The sequence below is a fragment of the Rattus rattus genome, chromosome 1, assembly GCF_011064425.1.
Source record: "Rattus rattus isolate New Zealand chromosome 1, Rrattus_CSIRO_v1, whole genome shotgun sequence".
NCBI lineage: Eukaryota > Metazoa > Chordata > Mammalia > Rodentia > Muridae > Rattus > Rattus rattus.
The window spans coordinates 251,643,144-251,665,854 of record NC_046154.1 but is presented as its reverse complement, the minus strand read 5'-3'; the positions used below and the strand labels follow the sequence as shown (position 1 = coordinate 251,665,854).

General features: G+C 50.8%; 2 protein-coding genes across 2 annotated transcripts in view; one reads left to right on the top strand and one right to left on the bottom strand.

Annotated features, from left to right (window-relative positions):
* The first annotated feature begins 1,719 nt into the window (after nt 1-1,719).
* On the top strand, nt 1,720-13,331 carry Polr3h (RNA polymerase III subunit H). Its single transcript, XM_032918409.1, has 7 exons — nt 1,720-1,787; nt 2,054-2,178; nt 5,180-5,276; nt 10,456-10,542; nt 10,965-11,028; nt 11,860-12,061; nt 12,546-13,331. The coding sequence occupies exons 2-7, from the start codon at nt 2,068-2,070 to the stop codon at nt 12,597-12,599; spliced, it is 615 nt and encodes a 204-aa protein (XP_032774300.1). The 5' UTR covers nt 1,720-1,787; nt 2,054-2,067; the 3' UTR covers nt 12,600-13,331.
* Nucleotides 13,332-14,072: 741 nt separating this feature from the next.
* The window catches only part of Aco2 (aconitase 2), a 41,697-nt gene continuing 33,058 nt past the window's right edge, over nt 14,073-22,711 (bottom strand). The window contains exons 8-18 of the mRNA XM_032918399.1: nt 22,526-22,617; nt 21,248-21,353; nt 19,429-19,586; nt 19,163-19,236; nt 18,543-18,654; nt 17,182-17,304; nt 16,704-16,859; nt 15,944-16,135; nt 15,437-15,569; nt 14,867-14,988; nt 14,073-14,581 (exon numbers count right to left, since the gene is read on the bottom strand). Coding sequence (XP_032774290.1) covers nt 14,447-14,581; nt 14,867-14,988; nt 15,437-15,569; nt 15,944-16,135; nt 16,704-16,859; nt 17,182-17,304; nt 18,543-18,654; nt 19,163-19,236; nt 19,429-19,586; nt 21,248-21,353; nt 22,526-22,617 — 1,403 coding nt within the window. The 3' untranslated portion in view covers nt 14,073-14,446. The remainder of the gene's footprint in view (nt 14,582-14,866; nt 14,989-15,436; nt 15,570-15,943; nt 16,136-16,703; nt 16,860-17,181; nt 17,305-18,542; nt 18,655-19,162; nt 19,237-19,428; nt 19,587-21,247; nt 21,354-22,525; nt 22,618-22,711) is intronic.

Genomic DNA, 22,711 nt, shown 5'->3' with positions numbered 1-22,711 from the left:
CACTCCCAACACCTACATGGTGGCTCACAATTGGCTGTAACTCCAGCTCCTGGGAACTAGAGGTTTTCTTCTGATATACACAGGCACACACACACACACACACACACACACACACACACACACACACCACACACACACACACACACACACACACAGACATACACCATACACACATACAGAGACAGACATATATATGCAGGCGAAACCCTTCATATACATAAAAATGTATAACAAGTTACTTGCTGATATGAAGATCATAGCTAAGTAATTCTTACCTCTCACATCAGTTCCCTGGATTACTTTGTTTCTAAGCACTGGAAAGGGACACTATTGTCTTACTTGTGTTATCAGACTGGGTTTCTCTGTGTAGACTTGGTTTTCCTGCAACTCACTTTGTAGACCGGGCTGGCCTAGAATTCGAATTCACAGAGATCCCACTGCCTCTGCATTCTAGCTGTTGGAATGAAAGGTGTGTGCCACCAAAAAACCCCAAAATACATTCTTTTTTCTTCTCCTCCTTATTCTTTTTTTGGGGGTGGGGGTGGGGGAGGGCATTTGAGACAGGTTTTTCTGTATAGCCCCATCTGCCATCCTGGACTCTTTTGGTAGCCCAGGTTGGTCTTGAATTCTCAGAATCCCTACTGCTTCTGCCCCTTTCCAAGCGCTGGGATTAAAACTGTGCCCCACCATGCCCAGGAAGAAAAGTTTTCTTTTTCTTTTCTTCCTTTCTTTCATTTTTTAAAAAAATATAGGATAGAGTTTATTTAGGGCATGAGGAGGGGAGTTGGGGTAGTGGAGACAGAGAAAGGCAGAGAGTAGAGGAGTAGAGGCCAGCCATGAGCACGTCATGGGGGATGAGAAGTGAGGAGGGAAAAGCGGGGAGTGGGAGAAAGAGGAGAGAAGTAAGAGCAAGAGCTCATATTTTAAAAATAATTATTTATTTTATGTGTATGAGTACACACCAGAAGAGGGCATCAGATCCCATTACAGATGGTTGTGAGCCACCATGTGGTTGCTGGGAATTGAACTCAAGACCTTGGCAAGAGCAATCGATCAGTGCTCTTAACCACTGAGACATCTCTCCAGCCCCGTTTTTTTGTCTTTACTTCCTAAGTGCTGGAATTCAGGTGTGTTTGCCACTATGTTTGTCTGACCAAAATTTTGTGTGTGGGGGGGAGACGCTAAAACAAAGTCTTATTTTGTAACTCAAACTGGTCTTGAACTTGCAGTGATTATCTAGCCTCTACCTCCTCAGTGCTGGCATTACAAGTGTGAGGCTGTTTGCATTCAGCTGTTTAAGGATGGAGTGTGCTGAGTTTTGGTGAGTACATACATCAATTGCACCACTTAAAATTACTGTTACCCAGAAAGGCCTGGTGACCCTTTTTTGCCCACTGTCTTGGGTACTTGTCTGGAGTAAAGACTATTTTGAACGTGTTATATTTGTATTTTCAAAGGATCTCTCTGGCTGCTGTGCAAAAGACAGACAGGCTGGAAGAGCAGAATTATCGCCTAGCAACCAGACTCGCTCAGTGGCCGGGGTTGGCTGGCTTCAGAACGAGGCCCCGCCCTCTCAGCGCTGTACCCCGCCCCTCTCCTCTCACTAGCGGGAGAGTGCAGACGGCTCCGCCCACCTTCAGGCTCTGCCCCTCACAGGAGCCTTGCCTAGCTCTGCGACCCGTAGAGGCGGGCAGATGCTTCCTATTGGTCAGTTCTCCGGAAGCTGAGTTGATTTGGTTTGGCTAACGCTACGTTGGGGCCTCCGAGCGGCTGGACGCGCGTGAATGGTGCGTGGCTTCCGCGCGTGGTGCGGAGTGGTCGGGGCGGGGATGGGACGGGGTCGGCTCTTCTCCAAGCCTGGAGGAATGGGGCTTCAGTTTCCTCCGGGAGAGGAGCGTGGCATCCGCAAGCGGGACCCCAGGCCCTGCCCTCCCGCGCGGCTCGGCTGCAGGCTTGGCTTGTCAGAATCCGAGAGGGAATGGGGGCAGGTCGGGGACCCCCAGCCCCTCACCGTTCTCAGCCCCTCGTGCTTAACAGCTTCTCCGGGTTCCAGAGCCCCAGCGCAGGATGTTCGTGCTGGTGGAGATGGTGGACACCGTGCGCATACCCCCGTGGCAGTTTGAGCGGAAACTCAACGACTCCATTGCTGAGGAGCTGAACAAGAAATTGGCCAACAAGGTACTAGGACCTCGGGTTGCCGGGCAGTGTCCGGACCGGTCCCGCTGCTTGTCTGGCCGTCCCTTGTTTCAGCCTTGGCCTTGCACACTTAACGTAACTTCATGTCAGGGTTTCTTTCCTTCCCTTCCTTATGAACCAGACTTGGATGTCAGCGTGTACCCAAGGGAGTAAATGGGCTGGACGAAGTAGTGTATACCTGTCATCCCAGCTTCTTGGGTTAATAAGGCTTGTGACGATCCTGAGTTCGAGACCAGCGTGGGCAACATAATAAACCTCTGTTTCAAACAAATTAAGCATCGAAGCTGCTGGTGGTAGCGCATGCCTTTAATCCCATTACTTAAAAGGCAGAGGCAGGTGGATCTCTGTGAGTTCGAGGCCAGCCTGGTCTACAGAGGGAGCTCAGCCATGGCTACACGGAGAAATAAACGTCTCAAAAAACAAAAAACAAAAACCAAGGGGTTGGGGATTTAGCTCAGCGGTAGAGCGCTTGCCCTAGCAAGCGCAAGGCCCTGGGTTCGGTCCCCAGCTCGAAAAAAAAAAAAAAAAAAAAAAAACCCAAAAACAAATAAAAAGCACCGGGGTGTTGAATAGTGCTTAAATTTGCTTGACATTTGACCTTTGATTCTCCGATTTGTTGGAAAACAAAACAGAGATAATGTGTATGAAATGGGTTTGTAAAACGGAAACCGGAAAATGCCTGTTTCCTCCTTCAATTACTGTGCAGTCTTGGCCAGGTCACCTACTCTGGGCCTCAGTTTGTCCAAGTGGGTGAGTACAGAGGTCAGAGGAGTCAGAAGATAGTGCGTGCTCTCTGGAATTGAGCTCAGCTGTCAGGTTTAGAGGTGACTTTTTACCACCAGCTGAGCCAGCTCATTGGCCCCTTCCTTGTATCCTTTTTTTTTTTTTGGTTCTTTTTTTCGGAACTGGGGACCGAACCCAGGGCCTTGCGCTTCCTAGGCAAGCGCTCTACCACTGAGCTAAATCCCCAACCCCCCTTCCTTGTATTCTTTTGGTTACTGTATTATGTCCCTTTCTGTGAATACAGGGGCCTTCTCTGATGTAATCCTTTCATTATCCCCAGTACTTAGTCAGAGCATGGCAAGGGAGACAGAGGCTCTGCCTGTGTAGCATAGTGAGGAAGAAGAGTTGGCTTGAGAGGGTCCCCTTGTTAATGAGCCGGGGTGGATGCCATGAAGGACAGTCATTCACACAGCTGGAGAACAGAGGTGTGCCACCTGGGATGAAAGAGATTGATGACTTCTGAGAAAACAGCACTGACCTGAGAGCTGACGGTGAGGAGAAGCCAAGAGACGACTCTGATTTGATGGTTGGAGCAGGTTAGGTATAAAGAGTTGTGGAGACAGTGCAATTAGCATGTGCAAGGGTCCTGAGGCCGGAAGGCTGTGGCATCTAAGAAGGCACAGAGAATGCCGGTGTAGCCAGAACACAGAGGCTGGTCTAGGAACTGTAGACAGAAGCCGGACCACAGAGCCCTGGAGGGCCTTACAGTCCAAGTTGTTCTTTTCAGGTCAGTAGGAGGTGATCTGAGAGCCAGGAAGAAAGAGCAGGTTTGGCTTTACATAGGAGACAGGTAGATCCTTTACAGGAGACCGAGGCCGGAAGAGGGGGTATGTCACAGACCTGAGGCTGGTCAGATGGAGGGAAAACGTTGCTGACTTTCCTTTTTTGGGACAGGATCTCACTATATAGCTTTGGTTGGCCTTTCAACCCAGAGCTGTCTGCCTCTGCCGCCTAGGTGCTAGGATTAAAGGTGTGTGCCAGCTGCCCTCGCTGTTCTAGTGCTGTAAGGAAACACCATAACCAGGACAGCAAGAGAAAGCGTTTTACTGGAGGCTTGCGTACGGTTTCTGAGGTTTAGTCTTTGAGCATCGTGGCGGAGGCATGTTGGCAACATGGTGCTGGAGTGGTAGCTGAGAGCTACATTCTCATCTACCAAGGGAGTCAAACCACTCCCACTGACAAGGCCACGCCTCCTAATCCTTCTGGTCCTTCTCAAGTTGTGGCCCTCCCTGATGACGTCAGCATTCAAGTGTATGGGCCTGTGGAGGCTATGCCCATTCAGTCACGGCATCCAGGTCTTCTCTCTTTGTTATTTTTTTTAATACATGGATTTATTTTGAATGTGGTGTATAGACCACAGCACACATGAGTAGGTCATCGCACACCTTCGTGAGGAGAAGGGTCCAGGACCCAGCGTCGGTTAAGATGGGCGGCAGGCACCTTGACTGCTGAGCCGGTTTGCCAATAGCATCTCCCCTCTTACTTTTGAGACAGCATCTCGAGGGACTTGAACTCACTTTAAATTTACTGTGTAACCAAGGAAGACTTGGGACTTTTGATACCTCTGCCTCCCTCTCAACTGCCGGGATTACAGGCAGGGATCACCATCCCTGGTTGAAGCCAATTCACTCGATCCTGTGAGAGAAACCCCCCCAGAAATCACTGCAGGGAGCTCTGCCCAGCGCTGAGGTGCGCTATGCATCTCTAGTCCCTGAGCAGCTCTTGTGAGGGCCATGACTAGGGGTAATATTGGTGGTAAATGCACAGACACTGAGCTAAGTCCTTTAGAACAGCAGAGTGAGTGACTTGGGCCGCGTGGGCTTCTGGTCTGTGGAAGGGCTTTGGTCACAAATCCCTGCGGGAGCCCCGTCTGTCTGTCTGTCTGAGATGGTGTGAGAGTGGTGGAGTTCTCACACTTCCTGGCTGTGATCTGGGCACAGACTTGGGGACACTGGAAGTGTAAGCTTAAGCAGGGGCAGTAAACTTTGTCATTGTGGTCTGACCCAGCCACCAGCGGACTTCATGTCCATCCTACCCACTCAACCCTCCAGCTGGAGCCTCAGGTTTGAATGTGGAAGGCTGAGGCTGAGAGGCAGAGTACTGTCCTTGCTGGTCCCACAGTGAGGCAGAGCTTGCCTGTGAGCGTGAGGTTTGGAGCGGCCGGGCCCTGGGGTCACTGTGTGTGCACATGTGTGCGTAGGTCGTATACAACGTGGGACTCTGCATCTGTCTGTTTGATATCACCAAGCTGGAGGATGCCTACGTATTCCCAGGGGATGGAGCATCACATACCAAAGGTGAGTGCCTTCTCTCTCTAGGGTACCACATTTCTTTTTTTTTTTTTTTTTTAAAGATTTATTCATTTATTATATATAAGTACACTGTAGCTGTCTTTACACACACCAGAAGAGGGCATCGGATCTCTTTACAGATGGTTGTGAGCCACCACGTGGTTGCTGGGAATTGAACTCATGACCTCTGGAAGAGCAGTCGGGTGCTCTTAACCGCTGAGCCATCTCTCCAGCCCTTTTTTTTTCGGAGCTGGGGATCGAACCCAGGGCCTTGCGCTCGCTAGGCAAGCGCTCTACCGCTGAGCTAAATCCCCAAACCAGGGTACCACATTTCTTGGGACTCCTCTTGAGGTGGTGGGAGACCTGGGCCCCAGTCCTAATTCTTCTAGGAATTGACTTCAGTGACTGGGTACACATGTCCTCTATGGGCCTTAGTTTCTTACCTGGAAGACATTAGTGTGGATGAAATACTCTCAAAGCCACTACAGTTTTGTGATTTAGATCATGGTTCAGCCTGTATGTCCATTGGGTTCAGTCTAGTGCCCCTGCTATTTGTCCCGCCCCCACGCTGCTCACTGTTTCATGGTGAGATGGAAACCACTAGGCAAGGGCCCTGAGTTGTGACTGTTACTGGCTGGAAAGCAGAAGGCAGGGGAAGAACGGGCCAATTGGGTCTAGGGACCTAAAGGAATTAAACAAGTCCTTTGGGCTGAAAGAACCTAGCTCGAGTCTCAAGATGGTGCGCCCCAGGAAACACCGATCCCGGACGAGCCCTCAAATGAAAGATCCCAGTCAGAGAGAGACCCTTACTCAAGTCTCGGGAAATCGCGGACCCCAGACACAGAGAGACCATTTTGGATGTAATAAGCAAAGGCGAGGTTTATTACAGAGACCTATTACAGAGATCTCCGGGCCGACACGTATCCCACGCAGGAGACAGAGGAGTCAACCCCGAAACTCAAAAGTCAGGGGTTTATATAGGGAAAGCTAGGGGGTTTGGTATGGTTAATTGGCTAATTTCTGGCGCAGCTATAAGTGATTGGCTCATTCAAACATGGCAGTGAGATTACAGCACAGCAGAAGAGTACGTGCTGACTGGGGCGTTCAGGATTTTAGAAGCCTGGGCTGGTTCCTGTATTCCTTTTTTTTTTATCTTTATGGCCTGTCAGTCTTGGCTGCAGGGCGGGCCCCGCCCTGCCTGGACTTGCCTGGGCTTGTTTCTTATAGTTTTTGGCTCTGAGTCTGTGGATTTTATTTATTTATTTATTTTTTCCTTTTCTTTTTTTTTTTTTTTTTTTTTTCCGAGCTGGGGACCGAACCCAGGCCTTGAGCTTACTAGGCAAGCGCTCTACCACTGAGCTAAATCCCCAACCCCGTCTGTGGATTTTATAACTTACTCTTTATATTTTATATTGTAAACCTTAAATCTGTATAATTTTCTTTTCAGGGCCAGCAAGTGGCTCAGGATAAATAATGTGCTATTGGACAATCTAGAGAACTGACTGTACAGAGTTTCCCTCTGATCTCCATATTATGATATAAATGTGTGTGAGGCCTGCACAAATGCACTCGTGTGGCCTCTGAGCAGGAATGGTAACACATACCTGCAATTCCCACACCTGGGAGATGGAAACAGGAGGACCAGGAGATCCAGGGCAGCCTGGGCTATCCAACAGTGATAGTAGATTCTATACCTCAGGGCCGCCTGGGCTATCCAACAGTGATAGTAGATTCTATACTTCAGGGCAGCCTGGGCTATCCAACAGTGATAGTAGATTCTATACTTCAGGGCAGTCTGGGCTATCCAACAGTGATAGTAGATTCTATACCTCAGGGCCGCCTGGGCTATCCAACAGTGATAGTAGATTCTATACTTCAGGGCAGCCTGGGCTATCCAACAGTGATAGTAGATTCTATACTTCAGGGCAGCCTGGGCTGTCCAACAGTGATAGTAGATTCTATACCTCAGGGCAGCCTGGGCTGTCCAACAGTGATAGTAGATTCTATACTTCAGGGCAGCCTGGGCTATCCAACAGTGATAGTAGATTCTATACCTCAGGGCTTCCAGGAGGACTAAGGAATTGACATAGTAGAGCTCAAGACTGGACCTTGGCACTGAGAGATTATGGGGCGCACGTGTTTCCGTTGGTTCTGTGGGTTACTTGGTAGTGTTCTTCTGGGCAGTTGGTAGGGCTGGAATGTCTGGCTTACTGGTTTCAAAGGTCTGAAGTTCTGTGCCTAAGTATGTCTTCAACCTACCTGGATGCCATTGACCAAAAGAGGTCACATGGCTGAAACTAAGGGATAGAGAAACAGACTCTGCCCCTTGTTGAGGGAAACTGCAGTAAAACTGAGAGGTATGTGCATCTGGGGTGCAAGGGTGCTGGGCAGAACCCGGAGGAGTGGTGGGTGGAGCTGGTGTCCAGGGCTCTTCTGTAGCTTTGTCTCTTGGCACTGGGCAGCAGTGTGGATCCAGCCTGTCCAGCCTATTAATGGAGCAGAGGCAAAGTGACAGACACACCAGCCACAGTGGACCTTGTCTTTGCCTGTGTTGGTTATCTTCTAAGCACAGGGATGTGTGGGTGAGTGTTCTGCAGGGTTTGGAGACAGCCTGGGGTCTGTGCTGGCACTCAGAGACTGGTCAGTTGACATGGGTGTTGGGCTCTGCAGAGAACCCCAGGAAACAGGCTGTCTTTGTGTGGATCAGGCATTTTCATGAGTAGAGAAGGGAGCCCAGAGTGTAGAAAGCTATGAGGAGCTCTGTTCTCAGAGAGGAGTGCCAAGCCGAGCTGGGCTCTGCACTTAGCCAAGGGGGCTTCTGTTCTCAGAGAATGCTGCTAGGCCGAGCCAAGAGCCTGTTGTCCAGGAGGCAAGTACTAATAGGTATCCGGACTTCAGGAAGACCAGAAACAAGTCAGCGTTAAGGAAATGCCGCCCGTTACCTTGGTGATATTTGTCACTTCGTCTCCAGGATTGGATTTCATTGTCCCAAATGCCCTGCTCACCCTGCATTTCTTGTTTCGATGTGGGAGGTGTAAAGTCCATCTCAGACCTATGTTTGAATTCTGGCCTGCGCAGCTTATCACACAGTGGGATTGCCACTTATTGCTCTGAAATCCCTGGAGGGCCAAGGAGTACCTCAGGGCCATCAGAAACTCAGGGTTAGATTTGGTGACAATCAGGAACTCAGGGTCAGAGACTTGTGACAACTTGGGGTCAGACTTGGTGACAAGCCTCTTTATTACTGAGTATTTTTGCTGACTTTTCTGTTTTCTGGCTTGTAGAACCTGACTAGTGCCTCATGTGAGTGGAATCAGATTTATCCTTTTCACAGAAAGTCAGCACATCCCAAGGGTTAGGGAGGACATGTCCTGGGGTCTATTTTCTTTACACCTGTTAACTGAAAGCAAGTGAAACACGCCCTGCCCCCCCGCCCCCCCCGGGCGTCTAGGGGATAATGAAGCACAGTGGTAGGGGTGGAAACCCAGAGCCTCATGCCACTTAGGTGTTCTCCTGCTCTGCCATGTCTCTAGCCTTTTGTTGTTGTTTTAAGACAGGGTTTCTCTGTGTGGCTCTGGCTGTCCTGTAATCCACTGTGTAGACCAGGCTGGCTTCGGCCTCACAGACATCTGCTTCCAGGGTTCTGTGATTAAAGGCATGCGCCATCCATCAGACCCAGCTTCAGCCTTCCTTTCCGAGTCTGACTGATGTTGTGCTGTGTGTGCCCAAGCTGCTCACCACCTTGCTTTCAGATGAGGTATTTAGGCTTTGGGCACTGGTTTACATGCTGTGCTGTCCAGTAAGCCTTGTGCCAAACTAAGCCTGGCACAGCCTGGCAGAGGCTTTTAGCTGAATGCGAGGTCTTGTGGAGGGCAGGGTTTTCCATCCTGTGAGTAAGTGACCCATGGCTGCTCCTGGCTGGATTCTGGGGAGGTAGTAGAGCCTTGGTCATCTTCAAGTTGTCACCTCACAGAAGGTAGAGTGCAGCTGGACAGAGCCGGGCATGGCAGGCCCTGATGTCCAAGATGGCAGGCTAGGCCACTGAAGGAGTCCTGGTAGAAGCCCGTGCTGGTAGAAGTCTGTCTGAGGAAGGTGAGTTCAACCTGGTGGCCTTGTCTGAGGCAAGATGTAGAGCAGTGATTCTCAACTTGAGGTCCCAACTCCTTTGTGGGTCAGACACTTACATTAGGATTCATAACAGTAGGGGTTGGGGATTTAGCTCAGTGGTAGAGCACTTGCCTAGCAAGGGCAAGGCCCTGGGTTCAGTCCTCAGCTCTGAAAAAAAGAAAAAAGGATTCATAACAGTAGCAAAATTACAGTTATGAAGTAGCAATGAAATGATTTTATGGTTGGGGGAGGGGGTCGCCACAGCACGTGGAACTGTATTAAAGGGCCACAGCATTAGGAAGGCTGAGAACCACTGCCTTAGAGTCTATCCCTGGCTGAATGAGCAGGAGAACTGTGTGGTTGGGACAGGGCACACAGCCTCTGAGCTGCCTCCTCTTCCTCTGTATGGTAGAATATGGCATCTGGCACAGGAGGCTCATAGGCAGTGATGGCAGAGAACATCTTTCTGGGTGACAGGGCCAGTGAGGTGTGGCCTCTGCTGAGGCCTGGAGTCCTTCTGGTGTGGTACAGCTGTAGCCAGCCTTTTCCTTGGTTCAGGTGAGTGGAGAGTGCATAGGACAAGGCCTGGGAACCCAGGAAGGCTTTCCCCATGTCACCTCGCCAGGCAGGCAGCCTTGCATTTTTAGTATCTGTCCCTGGTCTCCTGTCAGCTTCTGTGCTTGGGCGTCAGGAGACAGGACCTTCCTTCTAAGCCTGGCCAGTTGCTTCTGTCCTTTTGGAATGTGAAGGGCAGCCTGAAGGTCGTTCGGAATTGACTTTGGGGTCACTCATGGCCCAGAATCTAGGCTCAGGTATGACTGAGATGGATTTGGAAGCCTCAGTTCCAGGGCAGCAGCTGCTGATGGTTCCTTATGGGGACCAAGCTGTGGCCTTGCATAAGTGAGGGAGGCTTGGTTCTCTGGCTAAGCGACAGGTCTAGGCCTGCAAGAGGTCTCAGCACGAAGCACTGGCTAAGTGCTGGCAGTGAGGCGAACATTGGAGAACGTGAGCAGCTCCAGGCTCCGTGGCCTTCTTGGCAGGCCTGGTGTTACTACCACAGTGTGGCCTTCTTTTCTAGTGCATTTCCGATATGTGGTGTTCCACCCTTTCCTGGATGAGATTCTCATTGGGAAGATCAAAGGCTGCAGCCCAGAGGGTGTGCACGGTAAGGTACCCTGACTTCTGGGGCAAGACTGGGACGCAGTGGGGTGGGCATTATGCTGACCACGTGGTCCAGAATCCAGCTGAGCCTCTCCTATGGCAGTGGAGGGGCTGTCAGCTGCAGGGCCATACTCTCAAGGAAGGAGTCAGGGCTTCTTCAGCTCTCCTGTAAGGCCACAGCTTAGTAGCTGAGAATGGGTGCTGAGCTGGTGGAGGTGACGGACTCCCTGAGAATGCTGGGAGCTGTGTGTCTGGAGCTCTGCCCAGGGCTGCTCAGCCCATGTGGGTTAGAAGGAGGGCTTTGAGGAGGGAGGGGACAGTCTGCCCTGGAGACATCTGGGCCGCATGGGAGAGGGACTTGCCATCTCTGCTGGGCTTTCCCTTTGAAGCCTCATTCTCATGTCGTCATTTCTTCCTTTCTTCCAGTCTCTTTAGGGTTCTTTGATGACATCCTCATCCCCCCTGAGTCACTGCAGCAGCCTGCCAAGTTGTATCCTCTCAAGTGTGGTTTGGAGCAAGTGGACAGCCAGCCCCACTACTGTGGTTCCCTGGCCTGTGATCTGTCACCACTGGTGGTGCTGGTGTGAAGCTCCAGGCCACCTCTGCCTCCCATCCTGCCCACGTCTGTCAGGCTGGGTGATATAATAGAGCCCTACGGCTCCTCAGCCATCACTTCACTCAGGCTGTGTCTCTGCAGAAGTCACTCACCTGGCAGGTGGTCTCTGCTTCTCTTCACCCCCGCCCTGGGGCTGTTTGTTTTAATGGGACTGACACTGGTCCCAGGAGGGGCTCAGGTGGTTGTCACAACTGCACTCATGGTCTGGGCAGAGGGAGAATGCAGTGTGCCACTAGAGGGCAGTATGGCTCTGTAGGCGCTAGGGGAGGAGTAGAGCAGGCACTTGCCTCTCCTCTCACCCAGGCCTGTGCAGGCAGCAATACGGGCTACATGAGACTGTGGAATCGTCAGCAAATCTGGCCTTGGTTTATTGTTTCTCCTCCTTCCTAGACAGGTGGCAGTCAGCCCTGCCTCTCTTGAGGCCCGGGCAAGCCCCATGATCTCTGTCTGCCTGTCAGATTAGTTACGAGGATTAAAGGAGAAATGCAGGGCACCTAAGTCAGTCTCATCCTAGAGGTGGGAATAGAATTCTCATTTTGGGTCCTGGTACAAACTGGCTGCTCTCCAAGGGACAGAAGCAGCTTTTCCTGTATTTCCTAGCAGATAGTCTTAGCCTCAGGCTGGTTTTAACCCGGGTAAGTACTTCAGAGGACCCACAGCCTCGCGCTCCCATGGCGTGATTGTGGCCTTGACCCTGGACTCCAGTGATGAAGCGGAGCAAGTGTGGGTGTGGGAGTATGAGACTGAGGAAGGAGCTCATGACCTGTACATGGACACTGGTGAGGAGATCCGCTTCAGGGTGGTGGATGAGAGTTTTGTGGACACATCCCCCACAGGACCCAGCTCAGCCGAGGCTGCCTCTTCAAGCGAGGAGCTGCCAAAGAAGGAAGCACCATACACGCTCGTGGTAAGCTGACAGGAGGCCGCTTTCTTGAGGTTTCAGGTGGTCTTCTCTGACTGTCATCTGTCAATCACACTGGTCTGCTTTTGAGGGCTGGGGCCATATGGTGACAAGATTGCTGTAGATGATGGGCAGGCATCTTTAAGGGACAAAAACCAACAAGAGGCTAGAGAGATCAAAGCTGAGACTAGAGCAGGGTTCCAGGAGAGTGTTTTTCAGGCTCCTCCCTCTGCAACTTTGGGAGCTCAGAAAGACAGGTCTGGGGTCCAGGAAGGCTTCCCTGATCCCACTTGAGGCTTTGGAGCCTCTTTCCTAAAAATCTGGTGGGCTAGGGCATAAGTAGTGATCTTGCTCCCCGTCTCTCCAAGCCTCCCGACTGCTGTGAACCCGGCCTTGCTTTGCCTGTGCTGGCCTGCTAGATGTTGAATAGGGTGAGGGCAGCCCAGCTCTGAGTGGTGAGGAGTATACTTGTGTTTTCTGTCTTTGGCAGGGATCCATCAGTGAGCCAGGCCTGGGCCTTCTCTCCTGGTGGACCAGCAACTAGCCCTGGAGCTCCCAGTGACTGCCCAGCCTGACGACCGTGCAGACCTGTGAAAGTAGAGAGCAGCTGGCACTGAGTGCCGCCGGAGCCAGGCTTGGTGGGACCAGGAGCAGAGTGACAGATGCTTGTCCTCTTCCTCCCCAGCACTGCTTCTCTGATCTGGAGCCACCCTGAATCGTTTCCAGAGTGTCATGGATCCAGGCTGGCTTCTCACTTGCTGTCTAGCATAGCATGGAGCTTCTGGTCATCCAGCTTCTACCTCTTGAGTGCTGGGATTACAGGTGTGCATATACGTTGAGCTTTGTGGAAGGCAGGGATGGGTCCCAGGGCTTGTGTGCACCATGCAAGCATTCTACCAACCATGCCACTTCCCCAGCACAAGGACTGACTTTTTTTTTTTTTTGTAATCTCTTCAGGGCTGAGGATGGGTCCCAGGGCCTCTTTTGTGTTAGGTAGGTGTTGTACTACTGAGCTGGGCCCAGTCCATCCTATGAACTGCTTCTGGCTTTCTGTGACAGCAGGAACATTTAATAAACACTGACAGCAACAGCAGGAACTGCCCCACTTCAGTAGCTGACATCACGATCTCAGGCAGGTCACTGAATTGCCCATCTGGGACAGCATGTCCTGCCTCACCCCAAGGCCCATTTAGAGATGACCTTTCTCAGGCCCACAGATGGCAGGTCTTTGTTTGAGACCAGACTGGCTCTGTAATAAAGGCAGGCTTACTCCGGACAGGCGTTTTGGGTCAGTGCTCAGTTACTGGGGCAGCTGAAACACTAAGCAGCAGCCTTACTCCCACAGCATCTGGAAGGTGGAGCCTCCAAAACAAGCCGAAACCCCTTCCTGTCTAGGACGTGGAGACGGAGGCCCACCCTCACCGGAAGCCTGGGGCTATTGCTGCCTCAACTGTGACCATGAGCGCCCTGTGGGGATAGCGTTGCCCTGGGCCCACAGATCAGATGGCTGTCTAGTCCTGCTGTCCCTTTCTCACTGGCACTTGTGTGATAGGCTGTTCTGGCTTGCCTGGGCCTTTCTGTGTGAGATTTAGCTGATGCAGCCCATGGAGAGACCCTATCTTGTCATAACTCTGCTGCACAGGCTAGAGGGGCAGATAGCATGCCACATTTGTTTGTTAGCCGTGTCTTGGGGCAGATTCCTTTTCGGGCTGTTTTCTGTTACAACTCTGCGGTCTAGACTGGACTTGAACTCAGATCCATCTGCCAGGTGTGTGCCACCGCCACCGCCACCAGCGTTATCTTTAAGGTAAGTACTGCGTCTACTCTCGGGAACAGAGGAGGAGGCACCTCTCGTCTATTGCAGGCACATGTGCAGGGCAGGGGGAGATGGAGTCGTTTTTTGTCATCACTCCTGACTTTGCTACAGGGACCAGGCTTGATGAAACCTCAGCTTGAAAACCCCTCCATCAGCCCAAGCTGATAAAACAGTACACCAACTCTCAGGACGCTCGATAGGATAGATTTGGATCTTTTTTTTTTTTTTTCTTATAAGAACAAGTTTCTCTAAAATCCTTCAGCCACCAGTGAAATGATTAGGCAGAATAAAAACTTCTGTAGAGGGAGTGCTGTCATCAAAAATAAATACAGTTGCATGGGTTGCTCAAAGACAAACCAAACTGAACAGGAAGGCGGGGCTGGGATATTATCTTAAGTGCCCTCCATGTTGGTTCACTCAGTGGGCTGAGGATAGGGAGGGCAAGAAGCAGGTCTGGTCACCATCGTAGAGCAGGTGGTCATGCTGGACAGACCAGATGAGGCTCTGTGGATGCACATGGACCTGCACCTTTGACCCAGCAGGGTCCAGAGTGGGACAGGAGGCAGCCTGGCCCCTCACTGCTGCAGCTCCTTCATCCTGTTGAGGGCGCTGCCTGCACGGAACCACTCGATCTGTGTCTCATTGAAAGTGTGGTTCAGCAGGATGGTCTCCTGGGTCCCATTGGGGTGCTTGATGATGCAGTTCAGAGGCTGCAACAGAAAAACGGGTGTGGGTAAGGGAGTGCACAGTGCTCCTAGGAACACAATCCTCACTGGGGCTCTTAAGACCCAAGATTGTGTCAGGCAAGCTCCTGGGTGCTAAGTGCCAGCCAGGCCAGGGCTAATGTCGGGTTGGCTTCTTCAGCTGGAACATGGGTTCACAAGAGCTGTAAGTATGCATGGGTGTAGTAGGACAGGAAACAAGGTGACTGACTGCCCAACCCCACCCACCCAAGAGATCTCGGGTTTGTCCCCCCTCCTTCCTAGCCTCCTGACCTTGCCAGGGGCAAAGTCCTTCAGGCCTTGAATGGTCAGCTTGTCCACTGGATGAATCTTGTTGTAGTCAGAGGGGTCAGCGAAGGTGAGGGGCAGCAAGCCCTGCTTCTTTAGATTGGTTTCTGTCAGACAAACATGAAGTTGCAGTGTGGTTCCTCTCTCCAAGGCTCCTTAGTGGCCTAGCCCCAGGAGCACTCTTCTCTAAACAGTCAAGGGATATGAGACAGACCCCACCCATAACCCCAGTCCCACTGCAGGGTAAGCGGGCAGTGGCTACAGCACCTAAGTCTGTAGGGGGCCAGGGACCCTTCCCACAGTAGCCCTCCAAGCAGGTTTGCATTAGCATAGATGTACATGCTGCATGCCTTAGATTTCAACTGACAAGCCAAAGACCAAGACCAGTGTTGATGGAAAGCCATGGATAGCAGACTTGGGCAGTGCCAACTTGGCCTTGGGTAGGTGGTGCAGGCTCTATGGAATATGGCCGACTCCAGGTCAGCCAGTGGTAGAGTAGGTGACCTTGAGCCTTGAGTGAAGGACAGCACTTCTCAATGGGGATGACTGGCTTACCATGGATCCTGGCGAAGCTCTTGGTGATGATGGCTCGGCCCCCCAGGTGGCGAGGCTCCAGTGCTGCATGCTCCCGGCTTGAGCCTTCACCGTAGTTCTCATCTCCAATCACCACCCACCTGATGCCATGTTTCTGTCAGGCAACAGGGACAAGTTGTGAGGCAGTGGAGGGTGCTGCCCAAGGGCGTGGGGGGGTGGTGAGGCACACATGAGAAACAAAGTGGAGGGGGCATGACTAGAGGAAACTGCTGTTCCAGCACCCAGGGGTCAGAGATGAGTCTCAGCAGGTGTGGTCCCAGAACTAAGGTTAGAGGAAACCTTAGAGAACTGAAGCTCAGAGGAGAGCCACAGGAAGTCTCACACAGACCAAGTATTGAGGGACTAAGCCCAGGCTGGAACTCACTCTGTAGATTAGTCTTGAACTCAAGAAATCGACCGGCTCTGCCTCCCAAGTACTGGTATGGTACTGTCAATGCTGCCAATGCTGTTTCCACCAAACAAGCCTACCTTGTAGTAGCGAGCAGTGTCGGGTACAGGGCCAAACTCCTGGGTGACAGCATTGCGCACAGAATTGGCTTTGCCATTTTCGATGTTGATGGCACCGATAAGCAGGTTATTAGAGATGTTATCCAGATGCCCACGGAACTTGAGCCAGGGGCCGGCAGCAGAAATGTGGTCTGTGGTGCACTTCCCCTTGACCTTGGGTAAGCAGAACAAGGAGGCTCTCCCTGTCACCCACCCTCTTAAAAGCCCCAGCTATGCTGTCTCCATGACAGGACACTCATGGGACAGGCTAGATATGGAAGACAGATGCAGCTGTTTGCTTAGTCAGCTAAGCTGCTGGGGTAGAAGATCAGCGACTCCAAGCCAGACACAGAAGCAGGAGTCATGTCTGGGTCCTAGCTCACATGAGCTAAATACTGGCTGTGTCACAGGCATGCCTGAACACTGCTTAGTAAGCCCATAAATTATTGTCTGACACGGGTCTGAGGCCCTTGACCACACTAGAAAGGCCGAGCTCCCAATCAGTCCCTATGGGAATGGCCCAATAACAGGAGTGCTGTGTGTTGTCAGTCCAGAGCCAAGCCACACTAGTGACATGCTCACACTAGGGCTGGCTAGATCAGGCTGTGCCCAGCCCAGGGTCATGTGGCAGGGGAACCAAACTCCAGTGATCATTCCCTTCTGGAAACAAGCCTTCCTCCCTCCCTGCTCCCAGGGTTCCCCAGCCACACCCAGTGCTTGGGGACGGGACGCTAATGCCAACCTTGATAAGGATTTGCAGGTCCTCTAGGTCTTTGCCATCCCATTTGTCAAAAGGTTCCAGGAGCTGCAGGCGCTGGCTGGTAGGGCTCACATCCACCCGCTGGCCACTGCTGTCCTTAGGGGGGTGCTGGTATGTGTCCTGCCCTGGATCAAAGTCCTACAGAAGGGGTGGACACACACGGCACTGAATCCTTAGTCCCCACACGGATTCCTGGAAGACTGCATGCTTCTCTGTGCCCCACACCTCATTCTTTCTCAGTAAGTGTCAGCCCACCTCACGTGAGCCCAGGCAGCGAGGCCAAGGCAGGTCTGTGGTTGGCCAGCCATTAAAAATAATCAGCATCATGGGGGGTTGGGGATTTAGCTCAGTGGTAGAGCGCTTGCCTAGGAAGCACAAGGCCCTGGGTTCGGTCCCCAGCTCCGAAAAAAAAAAGAACCAAAAAAAAAAATAAAAATAAAATAAAATAGCATCTGCTCACCGATCGGGGAAGCTCATCTGCATCTGGAGCCTCCAACTTGAACTTCTTGCCATCCTTGCCTGTCAAGAAGTCAGTTTCTGGGTTGAACTTAAGGGTTCCCGCAATGGCCAGGGCTGTGACAATCTGAAATGGAGGAGGCCAGTTTGCTGGTTAGCACCAACCATCTATGCCTATCGACCAAGGCACCTCTTTTTTCCCCAATGTGCATGTGATACATGTGTGTGCATATACATACCAAACACTGGTGTAGATAATCTTCTCTTCCTACCTCTACATGAGGAGTTCTAAGTACTGAACACAGTCTTTAAGGTTATTTGTGGTAAACACTTTTGCCTACTGACTCATCTTGCTGACCTTCCAGGTCTCATGCTGAACCTGGAGCTCTGCTGTTTGGCTAGGCTGACTGGCTAACAAGCACTAAGGTTTTTGGTTTTATTTTAGATGTGGATGTTGGGAAGTCAAACTCAGATCCTCATATATGTGATGCAAATACTTCACCAAATGAGCCATCTCCCTCTCTCCAGGCCCTTCATCTGAAGCCAGAGATGCAGGCCTACGTCTGGGACTGTGAGTACCAGGCCTGCAGAGTACTCACACTCCCAAGGTTTCTAAAATGGCTGCCAGGGCCTGAACTCATCGTCTGCCCTGGGCTAGGCCAGCTCCTGTGGCACTACCTGTTTCTTGCAGGTGTTTGGGACAGATGAGAGGAGACCCAGCACACAAATACGTGAGTGCACAATCTCTTCCGCTTGCCAGCAAAGGAAGAGTAGAGAACTACTTCTCACCGAGCCGTGAGAGCTTCTTGAACACTTGAAGTCAAGAGACTGACCCAGCCCCCGTGCTAGGGAAGGTCCAGGTGGACACTGGTTCAGTGTCCACGGTAATTAATAACAAAGGTGCATGTTTACTGAACTAGGAACTAGAGCTGGAAACATGCCTGTGGTCTCAGTCAATCACAAAAAGGAACAGGAAATGAGATCGGATCAGAGAAGAACTCCAAGCAAGCACTTCACACCTTTCTCATATGACCCTGGAAGATGAGTAAGTGACCAAGCTCATGTAGTTAGGCGAGCAAGGCCCTGTTCCAGGGAGTGTGATCCCACAGTCCATACATCACTGTGCTAAGAGGGAGACCAGCAGAAATCACCAAGTCAGTGTAATGTTTGATGACTATGTCCCCTGGCTTCCCCTCAGATAACAAATTAGGACTGTCCACTGATGGGTAGGGACTGATAGGGGAGCTAATTTGTTCTTTTGTACTCTCTGGGATTTCCTATGATGCCAATGTAAGCAGCAATTTCCCCATCCTTTCCTCTGAGCCACTAGGGACAGGACCCCCAAGGCAGTCAGGATAGCCTCACCTCTGGGGATGTGACAAAGGCATGGGTCTCAGGATTTGCATCATTACGGCCTGTGAAGTTCCTGTTGTAGGAGGTGACGATTGTATTCTTCTCCCCCTTCTTGATGTCTTTCCTGCCAGGACAAAAGGGACAGGATTAGAGAGGCCTTGCCACATGGGCTATCCAGAAGCCAGTTTGTCTGGTTTCTTATGGTACATGCCTAGTTCATGATGAGGGTAACAGCAAGGCTCTGAAAATGCTGTGTCCTCCAAGGGACTCAAGCACAGTACACAGGGCACAACTCAGGGTCGCCAGGTCTCATCTGAGTATAAAGAAGAAAGGCACAGGCCTGACTGAGGCCTGAGTCTTCTCACTTAGGCAGCTGTCTGCTCTCAAAAGGTTCCCTCAGAGCCACCAGCTTCCCTCTAGGATGCAGCCTTCTAGGCTTCCCCTAGCCAGGCAGGGCTCTGCCTCTGGCCACTCAGGGCTTCTGTAGGGCTCTTCTGAGTGTCCATCCATGGCTGATAATGACTGCTAATGTATAGCAGTGCTGAAACCAGAAGCCTTAGGCTGGAGTCTTCTCTCCATTATTTACTTTTACACCAAGGAGCTAGAGGCTGCTCTCAGGATGAACTGCTTACCTGTCCCACTGGCCGATGCAAGGGCCACAGGCATTGGCCAAAACGATTCCACCCACATCCCTTAGGATCTGTGCCTACAGAGGATAAAGAGGACAGAAAACTGTCAGGGCCAGGGGCACTGCTGAAGGCAACAGGGAAGGCAGCAGCCTGGAGGATCAAAGGCTGTGCCTGCATTGCCTTAGCCCAACAGGCCGTAGCTTGTTCCATCCTGAAGACACATGAGCAGGCATGGTAGGGGGTAGGGGCAGAGGCAAGTGAACACTCACATAGCCATCCCGCTCGATAGTGGCTCGGATCTGCTCAGAGCCTGGGGTGATGGTGAACTGAGACTTGCACTTGAGTCCGTGGGCCAGGGCCTGCTTGGCCACAGCTGCTGATCGTCCCATGTCCTCGTAGCTTGAATTGGTGCAGCTGCCAATCAAACCTGGTATATGGTAGGGTCAAAGGTCAGGAGATGGTAACCAGAAGTCTCCATCTGACCTGGGACAAAGAGATCACCAACTGATCTGGCACAGAGGTTATATCTAATAGACATGGTGGAAGTGACCTAAATATCAGAATAAAGAAGATTACTTTATTTACTCATATAAGCCCAGTCATCTGTAGTCATTAACCATGACATACTGTACTGTGACATACTAACTTAGGTCACACTGTATCCATTTCCACACACATTTTATTCAAATGCATAAGTACACATAAAATCCCAAAGGCTTTACTCTTTTTCATGTAGCACAGGTTGACCTTGAACACCCGAGCTTCCTGTCTCACCCATCTGAATGCTGGGATTATACATGTACCCTACTTTAAGGCTAATACTAACACAGTCACAATGATTATTGCTTAATGGAAGCTGACAGGGTAATTTTTTTTATAGTGTCTAGGATTTTCTGTTTTCTGCTTGCTTTATTTTTTATTTTATTTTATTTTATTTATTTATTTATTGAGTAGGGTTTCTTTGAGTAGCCCTGGCTGTCCTGGAATTCACTCTGTAGACCAGGCTGGCCTCAAACTTGCCTCTGCCTCCCAAGTGGCATTAAAGGCAGGTATCACCCTGTCTAGCTGTCTGCCTGTTTTTTAATCAGAGCAAGATCTTTAAAAAACCTTTTTAAGTGGTAGAGCGCTTGCCTAGGAAGCGCAAGGCCCTGGGTTCGGTCCCCAGCTCCGGAAAAAAAAAACAAACTTTTTAAGCCGTCACAGCTGGGCAAGCTTTTAATCTCAGAACTCAGAAGACAGAGGCAGGGGGACCTCTGTGAGTTTGAGACTAATCTGATGTATTTATGCAGTTCTAGGTCAGCCAGGGCTACATAAGGAGACCCCGTCTCACAAACAACAAAAACCGCCACTCCTAGCCAGTGGTTTTTTTGGTTTTTTTTTTTTTCTCTTCCTTTTTAATTAGTAGACACGACAGAAAGCTCTTCTCACTCTTAGAAGGGCAAACTCAACTATCACTCCTGACTGGTTGGGGAACCAGACTTGCCTTTTGAAGTTCCCATTATTAATTGAGAACATGTATTAGCAGGAGGCACATGCATATTTATACTGAAAATGATTTCCTTTTGTTTACCCAGAACCCGAGTGTAGCAGACCGTGCTGTGTTCTCTCTGGCAACTCTAAGTGTCCCCTTCTTCTCAACAGTGACACTGTTGAGTCAGTGACAGTGTGACAGTGTGAGTCTCCTGATGGACAGGGAGCTGCTTCTCCTCTGCGCGCTGTGTTTGGAGGCAGCTATGAAGTCGCAGAGCCCGGTTCACGCCAGGCCCTGTGACTGCTCTAGACACTCAGGCTGAGCTACAGAAGTGGTGTGACCTGTGCAGACAGCAGCATGGCATATGGTGTGTGCAAATGTAAAAAGTCCATTTACATAGACAGGCATGTTCACATTTACAGGGACACAGTAACGTTCTCAAAGACTGTTTCTGGTCAAGAGTCAGAGTCAGAGGTATTTTAAAACTCTTCTTGTGAGGTATAATAAAGATGTATTCTTTCCATGCCAAGCACAGCTAATATCTGAATAATCAGAGACTTCCTGCAGAGTGCCTGCCCTCAGATACCTATTAACCCAATAAAGTGGAAGGCACTCACCTACTCTGATGTCCAGAGGCCACCCTTCCTTCTCTGCCACAGTGCCCACGTCTGCCACTGGGTGAGCCAAGTCAGGGGTAAAGGGTCCATTGATATGTGGCTTTAGCTGAAAAGACAGGGTCAAGGAATAGTGAGACAAGATGTAGAATGGGGATGGACTTTCCTCACAGATTCTCCCATTTGTATAGAAGAAACTAGCTTCTGTCCTCAGGGCTCAAACTTTGTCATGAGAGAGACAAGTGGACAATAGTTTGGGGTCCCACACAGCACTTGGAGTCCCCCCAGCCTAATCAGACTGTCTCATCTCCACACGGTGCACACAGGAACTGAAGGTTAGAGTGATAGGCCTCCTTCAGGTCACAAGAAGGAGATGACAGAGGTACAGAAACAATCTGAGCCATCTGCCTCACAAGTCCGTCATCTCTGAAACTACTCTGCTCTTGAAGGAGCTCTGATGGTGAGGAGTCAATTTCAGCTACTTGAGAGGCTGAGGTAGGAGGACTGCAAGGTAAGGTCCGCCTGGGATAGGTAACAAAGTTAGTTCAAGGAGAGCACGAGTAACTTAGTAAGAATCTCTTAAAAAGAAGAGACAGCTGGGCCCATCTCTGAGTTTGAGGCCAGCCTGGCCTACAGATCGAATTCCAGAATTCCAGAACATCCAGGGCTACACAGAGGACTGTCTCAAAACAACAAAAAGAGGGCTGGGGACACAGGTGTGCTTGCCTAGTGTTCAACTGTATTACCAATGGTTGGGACAGACCAGCAGAGTGCCTGGCCCCCAAACACCCTCACACCAGACTGTTACTACATGAATTAAGCCATTTCACTCACACCTTTGGTTGCACATTTGAAGTGAGGCCTACAGAGGTGGATCAGCTTGCACAGATCCAGAGAGCCAAGGCTGGCACTGACCAGCCTGGCTTCTGTTGCTCTGACGCTCTTTCTTGGTTCTCTGAACACCTGTTCTGCAGGCATCAGGATGTCAACTCATTCAGCTTGTCCTAAGAACTCAAAAGCCCCCAGGGCAAGATCTTGGCCTTTACTAAAGTTGGGGAGCAGCAAATGGACACTCATGTCACACTTGCTTTTCTCCCCATGGCTAAACGTCAGGTCCTTCTGTCTCCCATTCCTGCCTGATTTAGGCCCTAGGAATCAAGGGCCAACTGCCCTGCTGGGTGTGCCAGTAGGAACTCCCCCTACCACCCACACACACCCAACCAGTGCCAAAAAATAAAAAACCCACCCTTAGCAGTCCCCAAACCCTACTTCTTCCCTCACCTCATTGAGGTTAATTTCAATCACTTGGTCATACTGGCAGCCAGGGTCAGGCACTAAGTGATCCTTGAATTCTTCTGCTAGGTTGGCAATGTCTGGAATCCACAAGAGAAGAGAATGAAATAAAAACTGGTCTTAAGACTTTGTTTATTTGTATACTGGAGCCAGATACCTTCCACTTACCAAACA

Coding starts and splice junctions, on each gene's coding strand:
- Polr3h (XM_032918409.1), top strand. CDS start 2,068: ATGTTCGTGCTGGTGGAGATGGTGGACACCGTGCGCATACCCCCGTGG. Junction 2,179..5,179: donor ACAAGAAATTGGCCAACAAG/GTACTAGGACCT, acceptor ATGTGTGCGTAG/GTCGTATACAACGTGGGACT. Junction 10,543..10,964: donor CAGCCCAGAGGGTGTGCACG/GTAAGGTACCCT, acceptor CCTTTCTTCCAG/TCTCTTTAGGGTTCTTTGAT.